The sequence below is a fragment of the Pieris brassicae genome, chromosome 8, assembly GCF_905147105.1.
Source record: "Pieris brassicae chromosome 8, ilPieBrab1.1, whole genome shotgun sequence".
Lineage (NCBI taxonomy): Eukaryota > Metazoa > Arthropoda > Insecta > Lepidoptera > Pieridae > Pieris > Pieris brassicae.
The window spans coordinates 14,727,288-14,750,811 of NC_059672.1; the positions used below are offsets into that span (position 1 = coordinate 14,727,288).

The window sequence follows — 23,524 nt, forward strand, 5'->3', positions numbered from 1 at the left end:
CTGGCCATCTCTGTAGTCCGCTCTTCGCGACGATCGCTGATGTTGGAGTTCAGCGGGTACGAAAAAGCTGACATAATTCCAGAGCCACTTCTCGCAAGCTCGTTGGCACCATCATTGCCGAGAGACCGTATCCCTTTAGGCACTGCAGGGACTTTATCCACGAAACAGAATAGTATCGTATATAAATATCATTTTTAATCTTCTAAATTATAAATATATTAGTATAGTTATCTTAAACTAATTACAAACGGAACGTCGGATAAGTCTAATAAGACTTTATTTATTATTTGTATACAATGGTATTGATATAAGAAGTTTAAATTATTACATTAAAACAATTAAACGTGAAATATCTGATACATTAAATAATATGGTTAAATATTTCCTTGTATTCTAAAAACTGCATTCCTTTGGATAAAAGCCAGCTAAAGATTGCTACTCAACATGTCCCAAGTTAGAGCTCTCACGGAACCGTTGAAAATCCTTTTAAAGTACATTTCGGATATTTCTAGGCAAGATAACTGTAAGTTCTTTAACAGAACTGCTCCTAGAATATCGTCGTAAAGACAAAACGCTATACGCAGATTAAAAGGTAAGTAATTGTATTCATATTCCTTTAAATGGTCACCATTCCTTTCTGAAATGTATTTGAAATCTATGCTATACGCATACTTAAATATATTTACGCGGTCTGTATATAAATTATTTATAGGGTTAAATGTTTAGTTAATAGTCATAAGGTTACATTCATTAACTGTAACTACACAAAAAATACAAGCATAAATAAAAAAAAACAATTTTAAACTTCATTATGTACAGGTGCTAATGTAAACTATTAAATTTGCAATAACACTGAGTTGCTAACTTTACGTCTCGCGAGAGTTGATGCCTCGGAGAGCTGTTGAGTAATATGTAGACGTATTAGCTAACATTACTTACGCATAAACCTTCATAGTTAAGTTCTAAAAGTGTCTAATGCAGTGGTTTTAAACAAAATAGCAAAACTTTCTTATTTCAATTTCGTCGTTTTTAAGGCATTAGAATTAATTCACTTTATTGACTTCTCCACCTGTGGTTGTACTTGAAACTTCGCTGCAACTATTTTTTCATCGGACAGAAGGCAAACGAGCAGGCACTTTGAATAAAGTGATATTCGCCGCCTATCTGGGCACCTGCAACACCGCGGGCTAGCGGGTGAGTTGCCAATCTTTCAGGGATTGGTACGCTCTTTTCTTGTAGTCATATAGGTTCTTAAATAACTTTACTGGCAGAAGCAAATTAACGTATGCGTGAAACCTACAAATACAATACAATATACTCTAGCTATTATGACGAATACTACTAAGGTGACGGTCTTCCTGCCGTTGAAAGAAAGGAAAGTGTGATGTGGTTGGATAGGTGTACCCAACATACAACTACAAAAAAATATTTTGAAAATACAAAGTCAAAGCAATATAAGAAAGTACAGACAAAAATATACATTAGACATGCCGTAAGAATTCATTTCTACTATAGAATAGTAGAAATGAATTTTGTTATTTAATTAAATCATTAAACTTCTTAAACTTTAAAAAAATATTAGCTCATAATTATGAGTAATAGTAGAAATATATATTTTCATTATCTACTTATAGGTTTAAATATTATAAATAAAATGACGCATAAACGTAAATTCATTCACTGAACGAACACCTAACGAGTTTAATGTGTAAATTTGGCTTTGAAACTTTCCAATGTATGACTTGTAATCATTTGGTGTCAGTAAGCGTCGACTTTGCATTCATTACTTCTATTTCCAGCGTTTGCCAAATATACTCTAATAATCGCTCCAGATGAATGATAAACATCATTTTAGATACAAATTACAACATTGTGTCAACTTGTCTTCAAGAAATTGTTTTGCTATCTTGTTATGTATCAGAATATACACTCAGTTTTTGCTAAATTCATGTTTAAAACCATCATAAAGTGATGTTATTTGAATAAATTAAGACAAGACGTGAACATGAATATTTAAATTTCACCGGCAGCCCTTTAACATTTCTTCCAAGCTTTTTATTTACAATTATTTTAAATAAACACCGTATTGTGGGTAGTCTTTACTATATAATGGGAGTCATTAAAATATTTCGCCGTGAAGTAATTTAATAAACCCAGAATTCGGTCTCGGTGCTTCAGTCAGAATGGTTACCGGGAAGGGAGGCAGCGCGCATGCGCCGTAAGGCTTCCACGGCAGAACCCCGCCAGCCTGTCGACGCCAACCTCGCGGCTGGCTGTCCCTCAGCCTATTTACACCCTAAATCCATTCGCGAATCGAATTTTAATCGATATCCATTCCATTATTAATTAAATCGAGTTAATCCTGTATCGGAAATCGCTTATTATCAAACCGACAGACATTAAACGAATGATACTATTGTTTGCAATGTTTCCTCCGTGCGATTGGTGTTTGTGAAGTGTTTTCAATATGTAATTGGAGTAATTATGAAGTTATTAAAAACTGATTAATTAAACAGGTATGTTGTAGTATAGTTTTGTTAGGGTTTGTCTGATATATCTAGTGGAGCCCCATGACCTTCTTTTAAGGGTCGACGGTGTGTAGTTTATTAAATTAGTATGACGATGTATGGAAAGACATGTGTTGAAGCATTCAATAGATTTATCGTAGCATAGTCAAACAACAAATAGGTAGCGATCATTAGAACTATTGAAATGTTATGTAGTGTGTGTAAAGTCGATGTTACCATCAAAAATAAAAGATCAAAGACGTAGCTAAATAAGGCGTGATTGATTTGTTCCTCATTGAGGCGGATCGAAGGTTGTTGTACGATTAAGTGTAAGATGTATAGGTACAATTTCGATATTCCTCTGCTAAATATAACGTCCATTATTACTGAAATTGCTCGTTATTTCACTTGCTGTTTAAATTAAATAAATTGTCTTATATTAAAGAAAAAATAAACATCAAAATTTGATAATAAATTGTGTTCTAAGTTTGAAATTCAAATTTTATATAAATAAAATTGCGAGTTCCAGACTTTTCAGTTAAATGCTCTTGAAATAAAGCTAACAAACTATTATAAACATTACTATTTATTAAATGTTTCAACTGAAATAATTTAAAAGAAATTCTAATATACTTATTGCCATCCACGGCTTTATCCGCATTGTTATGTGAATCAAGTTTTATAAAGTCTAAGTGCTATGTTATTATCAACTAAAATAACTAATAATTAACTTATCCTTATTCCAGTTTGCTCTTATTTTGTATTGAAAACCTATTTTCATTATTTATTATAGACATAATTCAAGTATTTATATAAGAAAGTATTGGAAAGCACAGACATAAACGAAGACAATACCTTTATTTTTTCCTTGTTGGCGTATCGAAATATACCTCTCAGTTTATTCGTTCTATGTGTGAAGTTCCCTTCAATTCGTATTATATTAAAGGATATTTTTTGCGCGTGGGTAGTCCCTTATGTACTGCCACTTTACAGGCTACCCAGGCTGTAAAGTGTTCCACTAACACTCTTCTAGTAAGAAGGCTAGGCTGGTAAAAAGTTTTGAATTAGAAAGAGAAATTCTATGTACTATAGTATTAAAATTTACAAAACGTTTACACATTCTACTCGAGGATCCAAGACCGTTATTTAAAATAGGATGAAGGGATAGGATGTGTTGTAGAAGCTAACTGTTCGGTGTATTTGTTGTGTTTCCTCAAGGGAATCGGTACGGTATAAGTTTCAGGAATAAAATATTATGATATAAGTCAACACATTCATGAAGCCTTGTTGTATGTACAAAAAAAATATAAACGATTTTAAAACAAATGGTGACTTTCACCTGTATAATACTCGAAACAGAACTAATTTAAGCGTACGTACCAACTAAGCTCTAGTAGATAAACCACTCCTTATATGGAAATTTTATTCGTATTTACAACTAGTTCTCAAACGATTGGGAGTTTGAATCATTGAATAAATTCAAAACTCTCGTTGAACGTAAATCAATCAATAAAGCTTTTTATAAATTTGATGTATATTTAAATGATAATATTCCTTGGGATTCATTTGCTTCAAACAATTTGTATGACTCAAAAATGTGTTTGACCATAATAGCATGATAGTACTTACCTTGTTTATGTCAACGGCACATAAAATAAAGTGTGGTATATTCTGCTTCCAATACCTGTGTTTTTGTATAAAACTAGATAGCAAATATAGAAACAATGACTATTTAAAAATATATGGGTATATGCAAGGGTGTGTGTGTGAGAGAGTGTGTATGTGTCTGTGTGATAGAGAGAGAGGATGTGTACATGTATGCGTGAGTGAGTGTCAGGAGAGTGTGCGTGGGTATGTATCAGGCACACACACATCAGGCGTGTGCTGATACCTAAAGCACAAGCTTTTTAATTGATTATAAATATTAAAAAGCTAATCAGATGTATGGACATCTCATGTTAAATTCAGCATATTTACCGTAAATATAATATTTAGTTTCGATAAGAACGATGACGTAACAAGGCAATAAATACGATTTCAATTAAGATCAGTGTTAATATATATAAGATAGAGAGAGTAGGATAAGAGACTAAGGAATGAAAAAGACAATTGACGGGAACAGAGGGTAACACTGGTAATAAGATAAGGAAAAAGAATTATGACAATACCGAGACGCACGACTTGAATTTTGACAAAAATAGAACCTTCCGGAGGTATGTTATGAAAGGCACATAAATTAGTTGGCATCCGCTGATGATTTCGACATTAGGATCCTTTGTAAAGGCTTCTGCATTTGACCCCGCTATTGAACGAACCAGTGCCTGTTTTTACATAGTTATTAGGTTTACTAATGAAAAGATGACGGCTTAGATCTTGGTAGAAGGACTTCTAATAAGGATCTCATAGTACAGTATTTCAAGCCGCATCTAAATTAGACTTCCATCAGAATATACATCGAAACTGTATTTTTTTTCAAATCAAAAAGTATTATAAAAATAAAATTTTATTTAACTAGTCAAAAAGGGTGTCTGAAAAGTTTAAGGGTCATCGTATATTGTATCCCAATAGCTATACGAATAAAAACTTTAGATATTGTAAAAGTTTTCTTTGTTTCAGAATGAGAGGGGCTAAGGCGGTTTTTCTCATTTTGTTTTTCGGCCATCTCTCCGCCTTACCCGATACAATTCGTATTGGTAAGTTACACAAACAACAGTTTATATTACTAAGACCAAATTAATTCAAATTATAATACCTTATTATGACGATGGAGGTTACTAACTGCATGAAATATGTATATTATTATAAAAACATTGTTACAACAATTCAAGTGAATTGACAGGTTTCCATTTAAAAGGTAACTTATTTTATTATTTCATTACTTAATAATAATAAGTATTTGTTATTGTCGCGGAGACAGTGTACAAAAACGTGAATATCACACAATTGTTGCCGTCTGACATAAAGTTGCTTTAAAAAATTTTTTAATCTTCAATAGACTCACTAAAAGAAAAATAAATAATTAAGGGTTTTCATCAGGAACTTACTTCTTACATTCTACAGAATTCATGTAAACTAAAGTTAAGGGTGTATGTTTTTCAGATGATCCACTGGATTATTTTTAGATTACTAGATTATCATAAATCGTAATAAAAAACCTTTTTCAATATTTTATAATTTTCAAATTCGCTTTTGACGTAAAACCCATTTTACATATATCATTGTAAACATAAAATTTTCAGTAATATTGCTGATCGCACTTATTACAAATTAAACGAACAATTTTATAGACTTTTTTATTTCGTTAAATCAATTGTAAAATATTTATTATACACCCCTATGAGATTATTGTTACATAAAGGGATGGAATGGTTGATGGTGTCAACATTTACATTCATAAAATATTTATTGTTATAATTTTATTGTAAAAGTACATACGGTGTGGAAAATCTAGAATGTGAACATTTTATCCAGCTTCATTTCAAAAAGCAATGTTGAGATCCTTTTCACAAACATTTTCCCTAATGAAACAAAATTTTTAAAAGTTTCAGCGCTCTGTAATGTGGTTTCGCCACACTAGTTCTTACTTATTGTACACAATAGTTTGTATTAAATTCGAATTTTATGGTTTCATTTTGTTGGGAATTTAATTAAAATGGGTTTATCCGAATTGAAAATTTATATTTTTGTCCATTGTTGTTGAGACAAGAAATGTTTAAGCAGTTTTTACAGCAAAAGCACATTTTTACAAGAACTTCAAGAGTAGTAAGTAGATAGAAGAAGAAGTAGAAGTTAAATATTCGACGTTTACTATAGAGATATCAGTTTTCTTTTCGTTCTTTTGGAATATAAAACTAGTTTGCAAAGAAGTTATTTCTGTAAAACTGGTTCGGATTTGAGTATATTCAGCATTCTGACATTATAGCAAGGCAATATAATTGTGAAACAATTGGATATTCGTAACAGGCGGCCTCTTCCACCCCGAGGATGACAAACAAGAGGTTGCGTTCCGTTACGCAGTGGAGAGGGTTAACGCGGACCGTGCAGTGTTGCCACGAGCGAAATTACTCGCGCAAGTAGAAACTATATCGCCTCAGGATAGCTTCCACGCTTCTAAAAGAGGTATGTAAAGTACGAAAGTCTGATCTCAATTTTCTTTTTGTTACTATAATGGCTTCTATCTTGTCTTTGTCTTTGCAGACGATATTTTGTAAAGTAAATGTTGAGAATTTATTTTGTATTCTCACTCTCACCTTAAATATCTAATAAAATTTGTAGTTATCTTGTAGGGACTCATTACAAGTATGTTATAATCAAAAGATTCGGTAAGGTAAATTCATTATATCTATAAGAAATTTGCACGTCGTTCTTAAGACCGTCATTACATTTTTATTCAAACTACCCTACAAATTATTATTTAATAAACCTAAGAGTAGGTTTTCTTTTCATAAAAAGGCAGAAAGTGTTATGTTTTTACATCCCATACATATAATATAATAAAACTGTATTGTTTAACTAATTACTAAGCAACCGTCAAGTATTTTTTAAAAACGTTTTCCAACTTATTCTAACACTTGCGTTTACAATAATAAAAATAATAAAGGAAAGTAACTAAAAACAGTGTATCGACGTATAGACTTTCAGTATATATGTATTCTTCTAATTCCAAATTCTAAAAAAATAAATTAAAACATACATACTTAGGACAATTTCGTGATTTGGTACAGAATTTTAGTTGTGCCGTAGTTAATTATTTATGAGATTTTAAAATAAATTGTATAATTCAGTATGTCACCTACTTCGGAGTGGTGTGGCGGCTATATTTGGGCCGCAATCCGCACCTGCAGCCGCCCATGTTCAGTCCATATGTGACACAATGGAACTGCCCCACCTGGAGACCAGATGGGATTATCGTACAAGGCGGGAGTCCTGTCTAGTTAACTTATATCCTCACCCAGCGGCACTTAGCCGGGTGAGTGGTTTTATATAATACAAGCCTGGTTCATTGTATACGATACATACTTTAATCAACGAAATATTTTACCTATTACTGTTCTACTATAAAATGTATGAAGCTAACTCGTTTAATACACCAGATATATATATTACGTGATAAAGATATTACGTGTAATTTATGTAATTGTAATGGGAACAATAGAATTTTCCTTTGTGTAAAATATGTTAACTTTTAGTTTTAAATAAAAAATATTATACATCGATTTATGTTACCAAAATGTACTGTAATAATAGAACGGGTAGATATTCAAATTTAGAACACCACTCAAGCGAATAAATTGTTTGTAGGCATACGTAGATCTAGTTCGAGCTTGGGGATGGAAGTCCTTCACAATAGTTTACGAGAATAGCGACGGTCTGGTCCGACTTCAAGAGTTACTGAAAGCCCATGGGCCGTCTGAATTGCCTGTTGCGGTCAGACAACTGCCCGATTCTCACGACTACAGGTAATTTAACTTGTCTAATTCCAGTTGTGGTTAATAGTTTAATCTCACTCGACCTTTACTACGCTATTTTACGTCGAAGAAATAGATTTCGACACTTGCTTCGAAGAACAATTACGAACGAAGGTAACGTTCGATATTTAACACAATTATTTAATAAATAATAGTGCCCATATAGAAATTATAATTCATATAAGCGTCATTGAAAATTATAGTGTTTAAACATTTTCCATAAATTATTGGTAAATTATTATATACATTCAGAAAATACTAGCTTATATTTATAATTAGATTTTCCAGAGTATTTACGCAATTTAAATGTCACCTCAATGTAAATTAATTATAAAATATTAAATAACATTGATTTCCATTAGTAAGTAAAGAAGCATATATGTTTTGTTTTTCTGAAAACTGGTTCTATGAAAACCTGCCATTCACAAAGTAAAAGATTTCATTCTTATATGAATCTTTTAGAAATGAATATGAATTTCATACGTTATTTGTTGAGCGAAACTGAAGATAAATTAGGGAACTAAGAAAAAAACACTGGCACAGGCCCCTAAACAATAAACTCTAGGTACGGCAATGTCGTAAACAGCAACTAAACAAAATAAAACAAAAATAGCCTTTATTAGACCAATATAGTTACACTAAGTCCATGTTATATATGTTTTCACTGGTACTCGACCTACGATGGAGTGAAGGCCTCCTCCAAACTCTTCCACTTGTCCCTATTCCTTGCGACAATTTTCCAATTTGTTTCCCGCTAACCTTTTTATTTCGTCTTCCCAAGTTTTTGGTGGGCATCCTCTCTTTTTTCTTCCCACTGGGCCATTCCAATTAAGGGCCTTTTGGACCCATCTGCCATCACAAATGCGGCCAATGTGACCGGCCCATTTCCATTTTAACTTTTTTGTATATAATACAATGTCTTATATTAAAAATAGTACTTATTTTCGTATAGCCTGTGTGTATATGTCTGTTACTGTGGAGGTTGACATGATAATTAAGATCGAAAGAGTGTTTAATTAGTTTGAAGAATTTAATATAATAGTTTTAGCTTTAATACAGATATTGAATATAACCAATATTCCGATATAAAATCAAATAGTCGTTTTTGTTCGCTTCAATTGAATTTCCTTAATTCCTTTTTAATAAAAGGATAACTATCAAAACTCGTATCAGTTACATAGTTCATGGATTAATACCGATAATATTCGACAGTATAAATTAAAAGCTAGTATGTCTAACGTTATGACAAGAACATACAGCGATTCGTACTTACGGTTGACATACAGTCTCTTGAGAGCTATTACAAGTGTTATTTGTTGTTGTGTAGATAGTAAATTACTTTCAAAGTAACGCTAAACTCTCTCCTATGTGTATTTAGGAACTCTATGCAAAGCCATTATAACTAAATAGTAGATCTATAAATATAATGCGATAATTATTTTAACTGCTTTAATAACTAAATGTTTAATGCAATAAAACAGAAGTCGAAGCATTTCACCAAATAAAATGTGCCGCAATTCTCAGTCTTTAGCAATGTACCGAGTTTTTAGTAGGCTTCATTCTTATACTTTCATGAAAAAAAATTATGAGAAATGCCTGTCTACAATAATAATAATCTTACTAAACACTAGCGAATAAACTAATATAGATTTTTATTATTTATGATTTCTTATAAGAGCTATGAAATATAAATGATATGAACATTACAAGAATAAAACACAATTGAAGTAAAGTAAGTATGATATATTTTAGGCCACTTCTCAAGCAAATAAAGAATTCCGCTGAGTCACACATAGTGCTAGATTGTGCTACGGAGAGGATAAGGGATGTATTACAACAGGCACAGCAGATTGGAATGATGTCCGACTACCACAGTTACCTCATAACATCTTTAGTGAGTACAATAAAGAAAATCTTTTCTTGTTTATGCAATCATTGTTGAATCGGTCAATCAGGCAAACATGCTTCCTATGTGATAAAAGTTTGTTATATTATTTATATCTTATTGTGCTCTATTATGCTTTTTTGAATTGCGATTATTTTATATGTTATTATCATTGCGAAATAATTAGATGTATATGTCAGAGATTGCGTAATAAACGAACACGATGTCATTTGTATTATTAGAATGGCAACATCAAGCAATGCCATTCGTATTATTATATGGTAACTCCACGCAATCTTACAGGTTGTAAGTTGTCAATGCGTTAAAGTCAATTTGTCAGTAGTACGTAGAATCGATCGTTGAGTCCAGACTGCAGTATATATAAACTAAGAGTACAAAAACACAAAAAAAAACAATAAGGGCCACACCACAAAACAAATTCATTGAGAAAATAAGGATTTAGGATTAAAAGAAAAACAAAATACAATCAATACACAAACGAAAAAATATATGTTTATACATATAACATCTAACTTTAAGTTTTTAAAACTAGCTTAAGTTTATTCTTCCTAATTGCATTGTAGATTTTTGGTAGAAATAAGACTGAGCGTCTTAGCCATCCGAATAATAATAGTTACCACCGCAACGATTAACATTTAGATTTTGGACACAGCTAGCAGATGCAGCAATGTAAAATCATGAATTAGACAAGTACATCTGTCTATTAAAATCTAATTATTTCAGACATCTGTAACTACGAATTCAAATACAAGCTTTATTAAATGAATGAAATTTGGAAAATGCCGATTTGAATAATTCCCTCAGTCAAAATCGGTAGAATATTAATTACAAACGCTAACGTCGATTGGATAATTAATATTAATTGATTAATATATTCAGTTTTAATTATCATATAGAGTATTTTTTTTATTATTAACATTAATATTCCATATTGTTACTTGGATAAATACTATTCGTTCGTTGTAAAGGTAGGTGCGTAGATTAGTATTTATCCACCAGCCTACCCTCACTTTTTTGCAATGCGTTGGCTACCTCCCAGTGAGTCTAATAGCGATAGCCCTATGTATAGACTCCTAAAGCTTATCTTGCCCTAAAACTTACAACTAAAGTTATGAATGTGTCACAGGATCTTCATAGTGTAGATCTAGAGGAATTCAAATATGGCGGCACGAATATTACTGCACTGAGATTGCTTGATCCAGAGAGAGCTGAAGTACAAAGAGTAGTCAGGGACTGGGTTTATGATGAAGCGAGAAAGGGAAGAAAATTACAACTGGGACACACCTCAGCTAAGGTAATTTTTCTTTCAAATTGCTGTATTTATTTCGATTTATACGCGTCTTGGGATTTGAATTTAATTGTTGCGTTTGTTTACAGGAAAACATGACTTTTATTAAGGTGAGTGAATTTTCATGCCAAAAGAAGTATATTTATATTTTAGATTTGGCAAGATTTTTCATTGTAATGAAGAATTTTTAAAAAAGGTGTTTGTATTTGGTATTATAAAAAGCTTTATTTTATACAATATTGATATAAATATAAATATTGGTCATAATCACAAATTTTTAGTAAATCAGTATTAAATGTAAACCAATGCAAAGCAATTTGTTGGTATTGAACATTTCTCAAATACATAATAATAAACTTAATGGAGTATATTTTTGTTTGTTGAACCAACCTTGTAAACTATACAATAGTTCTATTCTACGAACACTTAATCCTTACGCTCCGTTTAATCAATTGCTGCCCAAAACATAACATAGCGTCCGTCAAAAGGTGCGATTTCTTCGAAACATAGCGCATAACGTTTTCGTCTTCGATATCGGTCCTCTCCATACATAGAGACTAGCTTCATCAGAAAACAAATCCTCCAGAATCTATGAAGCACAGTTTCGAACAAACTGAAGTTGAGCAACATGGAGTAATTTAGGGGTCCGGGCCGGGTATTTTTTGATATTGGCAACCAAATGCTTCCTCCTGACCGTCGGGTCAAATCCAGAACTTCTACGTGGGTAACACTGAAAATGTTTAGAACTGGCCAGTTAAGAACATTGCTAATGAAAACTTTTTGAATTTCAATTTTAGAACTCACTCAACATTTGTCATTTGTTTTTGTGAATTGGGGGCAAATCTAAAACTCTTGTTACACGTGAAGATGAACCTAACGCGAGAAAATTTTCGGTCAATGATTTATTATGACTTTCGTTGTAGGCTTACTCAACAACAAAGCTATGATAGGCTGCGATTAGCATTTCTTAATGAAGCCCCATCTCGTGCCACTATTTACAATTGGTTTAACGAGTTAACAGTGCTGATTATAGAGGAAGATAAGAGAGTGTACCTAGTATGAGTCCAGTTCAAAAAATATTACACGAACATTCAAGCGTCAGGAAGCTTTGTACCAGATGGATTCCCCATACTTTAACCGACGACCAGAAATACCTTCGCATGGACTTGTGTCGCCAAATGTTAGATAAAGTCAATGGCGGTGACTCAAATGCTGACATCGTCACAGGTGATGAAAGATGGATAAATTGCTACGAACCCAAAACCAAAAGACAATCAGCTCAGTGGGTGTTTCCTTTCGAGGATAGGCCAACTAAGGTAAAGAAAGGTAGAAGACAAGGAAAAAAGATGATTGCCTCATTCTTTGGGTGGAAAGATCTTTTTGTGATAGTTGTGCTAGAATATGAAAGGATAGTTCTGCAGACTGGTATCATCTCTGGGTTCAGTGCATCGTTTTCTTCATTAACCGTCTGCATGCATCGTTATCTTCTTTTTATAATACCATTGCCAAGTCCTCTGGGCAGTTAAACGACTCACAATTAGCCGTTCAGACACGTATGAACGAGCGAACGAACAACCTTCTTCTAGTCTATCATTTTATAGGCTCTTATTTCTTTACACGTATTTTTTTATACGTCATTTGATTTGCAGAAAATATAAAAAAATATCGATTTAGCAGTTGCCGAAATTAGTAAAGCAATTTTACAATACTCATTATATTTCTGTTGTTAATTTCAAAATTTAATTTTGCAACGCAAAGTATCACGCCAGGATTCTACAAGTAACATGCCAATTAATCGTCAAATTACTGAAACCTATTTTTCGTAATATACATTGAAGTAGAGAAAAAAACATACATTGCCTATTTTTTGCAAAAGAGTATTGATATTGGAGATGGATAAGATATACCTTAGTTTACTATTAAATTAACAATCTTTGTCTAACTCGTATGTGAGTTCAACAACAAAAGATTTCAAACATTTAAAGCTCGCAACGATTTCCTTGCTTCCTCGACAAATTATGCTGTTGGGCGACTTCATTTCCGTATAACGCAAATATGACAAGCAAACATTACCTCAGTAATAATGTAGCTATGTACATGTGAAAGAAATTTCATAATAGATTCAATAGTTTCAGAGATTACAAACTAACAATCTTTACTCTATGAAAATTTAAAAATGATTTGTATTATAGACTGAGACGGCACTGATGTACGACGCTGTCCATTTGTTCGCGAAAGCCCTTCACGACCTTGACACGTCCCAGCAAATCGACGTCCGTCCGCTTTCGTGTGAGGCGGAAGATACATGGCCTCATGGATACAGTCTTATAAACTATATGAAGATAGTGAGTACATTTTCTTAAATATAACGCCTGCTTTTAGTAAAAATATATATTCGTCTTATTTATATTTATTTGTGTAAGGATGACAAAGAACATTAATTTTTATTTCAATATTCAAAAAGTGCAAGTAGCTAATAAATATTTAAATAAAATTGTTCCTATATGCCGTACTTTTTAAGCATAATTGTGTATCTTATGTATTAATTATTTAATATTATATTTAAATTTTTAATTTCGAGAATAACGTATTGGCTTAGTAAATTTTTGTAAATAATAAATAGCAACTATGTCATTCGTATAATATTTATTTATTTACACTTCGTTATTTACGTTAGGGATGGAACGGGCCTTATCGCTAGCAAGCGATCTCTTCCATGCAACGCTAGTAAGGAAAAAACTAGAAAAAGAAATATGATGTATAAAGTGCAAGAAGCGCTAATCTAAAATAATACAAACATAATTAATAAAATAAACTAAAAACCAAAAAGGTAATCTCACGGATTAATGAATTGCGATGCAATACAACAGAATACGAAATACAAGAATTACAAAAGTCGCGATTGAACAAGATAGCAAATCTTATATATTAAGTTTATGTAGAAGATTTTTAAAAGATAATAATTAAGAAATGCACAGAAAATCCAGTATAATGCTAGAAACATAAAACTCTGTCGTGCGCGACCTGCTACGGAATTTATTTTTTGTGAAAATAATTACATAACCACGTGAGCTAATAGTAATCTAAGTAAATACCCACTTAATGCCATGTGAAATATGTGATACATGTACAGTTCTATTCCGATAGCTAGTCACGCCTACTACGAGTACACAATACTTCATCAAAATACCCCATATACGTATACACTGTATTAGGTACTATGCAAACAAATCTACTTCCTCATTTATGTTAACAACTGCGGAAGAAAGGTAAACGTTATTATATATATGGACTCGTGATTATTAAGTCGGTGCTTTAGACAAAATACTGTCTACAGATAAAGTAGACTTAATTCTCATGTTATGAGTACAATATGAAGCTTAGAAGCTCTGCTCATGTGTATCTTGACAGCTACAATAGGTATAGCACCAGTTAGGGCCGAGACGAGGGCTCTGTAGTATGAGTAAATATATTAACACATTATGACTATATGTTGATAATATATATTCTGAGTCGCTTCGAAATTCTTACTTTAAATTATATATATCGGTATAAGTATATCTCAAACTTATTTCAGGAAATTATACCTCCTTGCAAAATAAAAACATTATTAATCATAAAGTGTTTTAAATTTATTTAAATGTTAGAATACGATAGGATTCTTAACAATTCTTTATTAATATTTTTGTTTTGTGACTAAGTTAGGATATGGTTCCGTGGAAGACTGCTTTGATCGAAAAGATTTGAAGTTTCCACATATAATATTAACGGTTATATTCAAGTACTAAAAAATAAATTCTAAGGCAACAAAACCTAAAAATAATCAACAGCCTTTTCGTAAAACTTCATTCTAACAAGCGTTTCACTTTCAATAAAATTTTAATCGCGATGTTGGCGTCATAATATCTTTCATAGTGAACTTTTCATTCTTCAACAAACAGGTGGAAATGAAAGGTTTAACGGGAGTTATAAAGTTCGACCATCAAGGCTTTCGTAGCGACTTTACCCTTGACATAATAGAGCTGACACGGGACGGCCTACAAAAGGCTGGAATATGGAACTCATCCGAAGGTGTAAACTATACGAGGTCTTACGGCGATAACCAAAAGCAAATAGTGGAAATTTTACAAAACAAAACGCTTATTGTTACAACAATTCTGGTAAGTACAGTTAGTTGCTGAATACAAAAGAAAAATATAACTATGTACTTACAAAACCGTACTAATATTCAATACTACGTCAATGGGCTCTGGTACGCTCTTTTTATTTTCAATGTATGCAGTGGTCGTATTCTTTCTTCATTGTACGCACCTATACCCGGAGATCGAGAACAGCCATAAAATATTACAGAATTAAGATTAATATACCACTAAAAACGACCACTTAAACGGTTACAATTTTCGCTTCGAGACATACATTTAACTGTCACTATAATTATTATATTTCAAAAGCATAGTTGTTTCCTATCACGAACGATAAAAGTGATTTAGTTCTTTACTAAATCACTTTTCGTGTTCGAATGTCGAATTCTGCCTTATTAAAGTTATCTTTGGTACAATTTCACATCATAGAGTGCACCATATTGCATGAGAAAGGAGGCGAGTGAAAAATTAACTGGCAACGCGCAATTTGAGGGATATGCGATCGATTTAATTCATGAGATATCAAAAGTTCTCGGCTTCAATTACACATTCAAGCTAGCCCCTGACGGTCGGTACGGGTCATATAACCGGGAGAGCAAGGAATGGGACGGGATGATACGGGAATTGTTGGAACAAAGGGCCGATTTAGCGATAGCCGACCTCACTATTACATACGACAGGTATTAACAACTTTTATCGGCAGTCTTTTCTTTTCATTGGTATATCGATTTGACGGACGTATTTAATTTATATAAAAGTAGATAGTGAAAAGCTTCAGGCTCTTAATCTTCCTTAAAACTTCAAAGCTGTTATTAATGTAAAGGGATTTTTTTAATATAAATCTTAAATGTCTTAACGTACTAATAAACTATAGAAGTAATTTGAGCTACGAATGCGGAAAGTAAGAGTTCATAATAAATTCTATGACCTGAGAATGTATTAAGAGAAGCTAGATGTGTGCATTAACGCGCAGCTCCGAGATGTTTAATTAAAGAACAGCGTTCGTACGAAACGTGATGACAAATCCAAAGAGTTTTGCAATATTTAACTGAAGATGTAGTACTATGGAAATGTGACATCTAAAGCTTTTCATATGATATTCTATTTAAAGTATGCTTAGTAAATATTTTCATAAAGATTTTAAAGTAATGTAAAATACATTCGATGCGTAAGGAAAGACGATTTAAAATACGGTTTTAAAATTAGATTCTCTTTCTGACAACAAAAGCGAATAGAGAGTATACATATGTTTCAATTGTTATACTCAATGAACGGTTATACGTTTTACTATTTTATATAAGTCATGGACATTGATGCAATTTATCCAAATGTTTATTTTTTATTTCTCCAAGTTTAACCAAGATATATCACAGAGTTACCGCATTAATTACTTATAATTACAACACTGCTATAAAATAACAGTGAAAAAATATAAATTGATTTAGAAATTTTGATACCAACATAAATCAACTAGTTTTTATTTCACCGTATGTTATCTGTTATAAATTATTATAATATTTGTAGGGAACAAGTTGTAGACTTCACGATGCCATTTATGAATCTCGGAATATCAGTACTCTACCGCAAGCCGATAAAACAACCACCAAATCTATTTTCCTTCCTATCGCCATTATCACTAGATGTCTGGATATATATGGCCACCGCCTACCTAGGAGTCTCTGTTCTACTATTTATACTTGCAAGGTAATAATGACAAATATCTTTGGTTTAAGATTTAAAATATGATGTTTATGATGATATATATGTAGATATAGTTCACTATATTATGTACAAATACTACATTAAATATAAATAATATTAACACTTTTTGTACCTTAACTAATAATATCCATGTTTCAGAATTGTTATACTTAAATAAAATAATAATAAAATAGTCCAATATTTCAGTAAAATGTCTCTTTTGTTGTGTTTTAAACCATCCATTAGGTTTACGCCGTACGAATGGCACCAATCACGCACACCAGACGGCGAAAAAATGGAGAACATATTTTCACTAGCAAATTGTTTATGGTTTGCCATCGGATCACTCATGCAACAGAGCTGTGACTTTTTGCCCAAGTAAGAGTAGAACAAAATGGCAGTTTATTTAATATCAAAGATAAACTTAACGTTTATTTTTGATGTTATGGTAACCACAGCGATGTTCACAGGAGAATTAATGAAGGATTTATAAAGGAGAAAGCTCATCATTATATGTGTTCCAATTCAGGTTGCAGCTTGCTTTCGAAATATGAAATTAACCTAACAAAATCACACCACCAAACCCATTATAAAATTTCGTGTTCGTCCGCCAAATTGGCTCTGGGGTCAAATGGATAGTGAAGTCAGCAAATGACTGGGTGTATTTGGGCGCAGGTTCAGCCCGTACGAGTGGGACAATCCCCGGAACTGTGTTGACGAGCCGCCGGTGCTGGAGAATCAGTTCACACTGTTGAACTCGCTATGGTTCACCATTGGATCATTGATGCAGCAAGGTTCGGATATCGCACCGAAGTAAGTTACAAATGAAAAGTCATTGCAAAAGATCACAGCACACGCCGAACTTGATTTTACAAAGGATAAAAAAATCGATTGTTGAAGAAGTTAACTAATTAGTAACAAAGCGACCGCAGCCCTTTGTGAATTTCAAGCTTCGGTGGTCTGAGTGACCAATTTGAATGTGTGTGGCGATTTCAACTACTCAGGTTTTCACTAGATAGTTCAAGTTTGTAATTTAGTTGCTAATTGATGTGAGATAAATTGGAGTTAGCTAGCAGGGCTTCTGTAGTATCCATAGCTTGCTGCATCAACATGACTTTTGTTTCGTAACTTAAAACCGTGTGTGATATTAGTACCCGCTATTTATTTAAAATGTGTATTTGGTTTAAACAAATATCTCAATTACTTTAGTAATATCAACATTGAACGCGATTAGGTATTTTACATTTGTCATTTCAACGCTAGAAATAATATATTATGAAAACATTTCCAAAACCTATTTAAATAGAACTAATTTCTTGTAAATATTTTCCAATGTATCAAAAAATAGTATCCATCCGTATCAAAATTTTAACGAATAATTGGCAAATACTACTAAATTTACACATTTTTTTAAACCAAACCAGAGCTGTCTCAACCAGGATGGTAGCAGGGATGTGGTGGTTCTTTACATTGATTATGATCTCTTCATACACCGCAAATCTGGCAGCTTTTCTTACGGTGGAGAGGATGGACTCCCCAATCGAAAGTGCTGAAGACTTGGCAAAGCAAACCAAGATCAAGTATGGAGCTTTGAAAGGAGGTTCCACTGCAGCTTTTTTCAGAGTACGTACAATCCTTTAATGAAGATAAGCTATGACTGTTAAAATACTTAATAACTGAGTTTTAACTCAATAAATTGGCGTAGGACTCAAACTTCTCAACGTACCAAAGAATGTGGTCTTTCATGGAGTCAGCTAGGCCGTCAGTATTCACAACTAGTAATAAAGAAGGGGAGGAAAGAGTAATGAGGGGTAAGGGAGCGTATGCATACCTCATGGAATCGACGACAATTGAATACGTTGTGGAAAGGAATTGCGACTTGACGCAAGTTGGTGGGATGCTGGACTCTAAAGGATATGGAATAGCTATGCCGCCAAGTAAGTGTATAAAAGAATTATAATGAAGGCTATATATATTTCAATAATAAAAAAGTGTGTAACATAAGCGTGGTGTTTAGGGATTATGTAAATTTTAATAAAAATCTATTTTATTAATTATATGACACAAATCAGCACAAAACTCAAAGTAAATTACGTTCGACGCTGACTGAGACTGTCATTTCACGATATTAATGAGTATTGGATGAGGGATCGGTGACTGTGATAAGGCCGTCTGTGCCTCAATGATTTAATATTCATAGTTCGATTTAATTACATGGGGTTGTTCCCTTCGTAATATTAAATTATATAGCTTTGTGTAAATAAGGCCGAAATGGGTTTCGTAAGATAAACAACTGAGTAAATTTAATAAGCATTTGCTTTTGCAGAGGCTTACTTGTATACCAATGTTGGCCTAGTAGCTTCATCGTGCGGTTCTCATCACTGAGATCGTAGGTTAGAGCCCTGGTTGAGTACCAATGGACTTTCTTTGTATATGCGCATTTAAAATTCGCTCGAACCGTGAAGAAAAACATCGCGAGTAAACCGCCTTGCCTTAGACCCCAAAAAGTCGACGGCGTGTGTCGGGAACAGGAGGCTGATCAGCTACTTGCCTATTGACAAATGATCATGAAACAGAGGTCCAGACCTAAATAGGTTGTAGCGCCACTGATTTATTTTACTTACATTTACAATATCTACATTGCAGCCAAATTTAATTTGCGTACAAAAATGAACGATGTACGAAATGCAGAGCTAATTTCGGTCATAAAATATAAGCTATTCACTTTGTAGATTCACCATACCGTACCGCTATAAGTGGCGCTGTTTTAAAACTGCAAGAAGAAGGGAAACTGCACATATTGAAGACAAAGTGGTGGAAAGAGAAGCGTGGAGGCGGTTCATGTCGAGTACGTTCATTTTACGGCTTGTTTACATAGCCTACAAAAAACCTTTTAGTTTTTAAACGCCTAAAATACGGTTTAAATTTTAATGAGTCTGAACCGACTGAGGAATGACGATCTAAATTGCAAAATTTTAAAGCCGCAGTTGCATTATGATGCAATTTTGCAGGCTATTTCACTTTTGTTTGCCTTTTTGGATGGAATTACGGTTCGCTGTAAGTGAGACATTGATAAATGAACTATGCATAAGCTTGGCAGCGGTCACTTTTGAATATCTGACCTGGATTATTAGCTTATGTATCTGCAATTCAATTTTCATATGATATTTCAATCCGTCCTTAAAAATATTTGTTATTTAACCCTATTGTGACGAAGCGGTTTTGACTAAGATAAATAAATTTTGTTAATTGTTGTAAAAGTTAATTGACCAATAATCGACTAATATATAGATATATATATATGACGCATATATAACTAGATACATATAATAAATTATTGACAATGTCAAAGTCGATTATGTAGTAGCAATGGCAGCTGACAGTGACGTTTCGACATGATAAATTACTTTTAATAATAATAGTGAGTAGAATTGACTATAAAATCGTCGTTAATTTTTAGATCTCCACACCACGAGTACAAACATTCTTTAACTGATTAGACATTGTCGTTAATTCATATACTCTGTGACATATAATGACAGTGGCAGATGACAGTACTGCTATTGCTTCGATATATATAATGTACAAGTTTAGACTTTAAGACTCTGTATAGACAACACGTGGAGGAAACTGTATATATCTTTAGAAAAGAAGAGTTTTCCCCGGCCTATAAGAGGCCCTTTTACATTGTGAATCAGAACAATTCCGCAACTTTCAATGAGGAGAGTAGTAAATTAAACGTTTTGTAGGATGAGACATCTAAATCTTCGTCAACGGCGAATGAGCTGGGTTTGGCAAATGTGGGAGGTGTGTTCGTGGTGCTCATGGGCGGTATGGGTGTGGCCTGTGTTATAGCCGTTTGTGAATTCGTCTGGAAGTCCCGAAAAGTGGCTGTTGATGAAAGAGTGAGTACTTCTTATACAAATATTACTAATTATACAGGAAGTAAATATAATACAAAAAACAACAAGTTTCAAAAATTACTTGATACACGTTGGTTAAGTAACATGACCTGAAACAGGTCGTCGATTTTTCCGACGACCTGTTTCAGGTACCTAAGCTCGATTACCTATTTGTCTATAAAAATATATATTACGGAAATAAATAAAAATATAATACATATATTCTATTAAAGTGTTTAAAGTTCCAGTGTTTTTATTTTTTTATTGTGTTAACGATTTTTCCTTTTTCTAGATTTACTTTTAAAAGACGTCAGATCGTACGTACAATGTGTGGTTTGGGTATTGTGCTAGTAAAACTATCTCTGCTATTATTGCCATTTCATATTGTCTTTGGAATCCAATATAGATAAATAATATTCTTAAAACATTGACAGATTATTCAGGCATTGTAGGCTAAAGAGGTGTTCGAATTTTTACATAGATAAATGCATAAAATAAATTAAAACATTAATATTTTTTTTATTTTTTATGCTCACCGAACAGAAGGAGGAGGTAAACTATTTCTAAGTTCCTACATTTTTACTTCAAACCTCAAAAAACTTCTACCGTATACTTTTTCGATCAGGCATCGCTTTGTTCGGAGATGGCATCTGAGTTACGATCCGCTCTGAAGTGTCCTAGTGGCGGAAGTGGAGGGGGCAGTGGACCTCGTGAGGGGGCAGATTCTCCCTACTTGCACTACGGATTCAGTACCAAGAGCCAACTGCACTAGCGGCCGGACCGTGCCGCCTCGCCACCAAGCGATGTGTAGGCATGGATAACATAATGATATCGTACATTGCGTGCCCAAAACCCTGTCAATCGTACACTAAGCGTATTTTTTGCTAGTTGTAGATGCTTATAAAAGAACGACTGACAAATGGTTGTATTTGACAGTCGTTCGACAGGTATTCAATACTGAAACAAAATATTTGCGCAATTATAATTTATATTGATACAAACACTTACCGTGACTTGACAAGGACTTCAGTAGCTGCCAGACAGCTACTGAATTGTAAATAGAAATGCAGATTTGATAATTCCAGTCGAAGTTTTGCTCGACGATGTACTTATTTGTCATTTTACAATATAAAATCCTCCTAATCGTTACTATAAATTTCATACTAATTCCAGAGGATAGTATTTGTAACATACTTGATGGTGTGTCTTAGGTGTAACGATGGCGCTTTGGTCAGGTTTACGAGCCTAATACAATATTATAATTACGCACGATCATTACTTGCCAACCCCTAATTGATACATAGACGTATTTAAGCAAATCATAGGTAATTTCAAATTTTATTAAAATTGTGCATTCTAAATATTTTACGTTCAATGTAATTTGAAAACAATCGAAAAGCATCGGGTTTAAATGCTATCCCAGTGGCAAAAACTACCAAAGACTGATGTTTATAAGGCGTACTTAGGCCAGCACACCACTTACAAATAAAGAAGCTGGTGTGCATAGAAATGTTGTAAGAATTTTCATGATATATTGCCTAAATGTAAGTCTTCAGCTAAGAAGACAAATAAATTAGAAACCTGAAAATACACATATTTGGCGTATGTAAATCTTATAAAAGTAAAAGTACGCCTTATAAATTTTGGCCTTATGGCATAATGCGACGACACAATTAAATTATTGAAATATCTATGTATATAATCTTACAACTCATATCGTCGTTTAAGATATATCGTTGTGACGTATGTTTTAACATTTATAGTATTAGATCCGTGATGTACTTGCCAAAACTTACAATTGTGCCAAACTTGTAAATATCATATCATTGAAATCTTCATAACTTTTGTAAATAGTTTTCATGACATTGGTATTAAGCATTTCTAGTATAATTAAATTGATAATTGAATCTTGCAAGTCCATTCACACTATATCGGTTTCGGAATGGTGTGAACATAGTTTTAGTATGTTTCCAATTAGCAGGAGATTGTGGTCAACACATACTGTAGTAATCGGCATTATGTAACATTACTTATATGTATGTGTTCGTTAATGCTAAATGAGTTCCACGGGATTGTACACTGTGTAATTATTGTCAATCTTTATTTGAAAAGGAACATTGTAACTAAGTACAATTGTTTTTTTTTTTTAACACAGAATAAAATAAACAAAAATTCGTTACATTATTGCATTATGAAAATGTTTATACATAGGAGAAAAAAAGGAATGATATTTGATATTAAAGAGTAATTATTACATCAATTCAGTTTCAAAGTCATTATAAGCCGATATAATGTTAATGTATAATAAATAAGTAAGACGTAAGATTGGTGTATTAAATTGACCACAATGAATAAATAATTTTATTATAGATGGAAATATGTACTAGATAATTCAATTAATATAATTTATTATAATGAAACACAGTTAATTTGTACAACAGCTCAATGTGTGCCAAAATGTTGTCTACAATCTTAATATATTTTGTAAGTTCATACGTAAATTGACTAAAGAATAAATAAAGTAAGTCGTTTGAATTATTACGTGTATTATTTTTCCTTATAATTAAATATTTATAAGAAATAAGACCAAAAATACATGATCGTCATGCA

At 32.8% G+C, this 23,524-nt stretch overlaps 1 protein-coding gene across 1 annotated transcript; it reads left to right on the forward strand.

The window, feature by feature from the left end:
* Positions 1-2,272: 2,272 nt before the first annotated feature.
* On the forward strand, positions 2,273-23,357 carry LOC123713440 (glutamate receptor ionotropic, kainate 2). The gene is made up of 20 exons (XM_045667107.1): positions 2,273-2,516; positions 5,124-5,200; positions 6,471-6,626; positions 7,292-7,476; positions 7,809-7,966; positions 9,728-9,869; positions 11,008-11,175; positions 11,259-11,279; positions 13,362-13,514; positions 15,111-15,329; positions 15,741-15,991; positions 16,836-17,015; positions 17,259-17,390; positions 17,688-17,825; positions 18,437-18,635; positions 18,718-18,949; positions 19,745-19,860; positions 20,762-20,917; positions 21,458-21,466; positions 21,540-23,357. The coding sequence occupies exons 2-20, from the start codon at positions 5,125-5,127 to the stop codon at positions 21,684-21,686; spliced, it is 2,838 nt and encodes a 945-aa protein (XP_045523063.1). The 5' UTR covers positions 2,273-2,516; position 5,124; the 3' UTR covers positions 21,687-23,357.
* Positions 23,358-23,524: the final 167 nt, after the last annotated feature.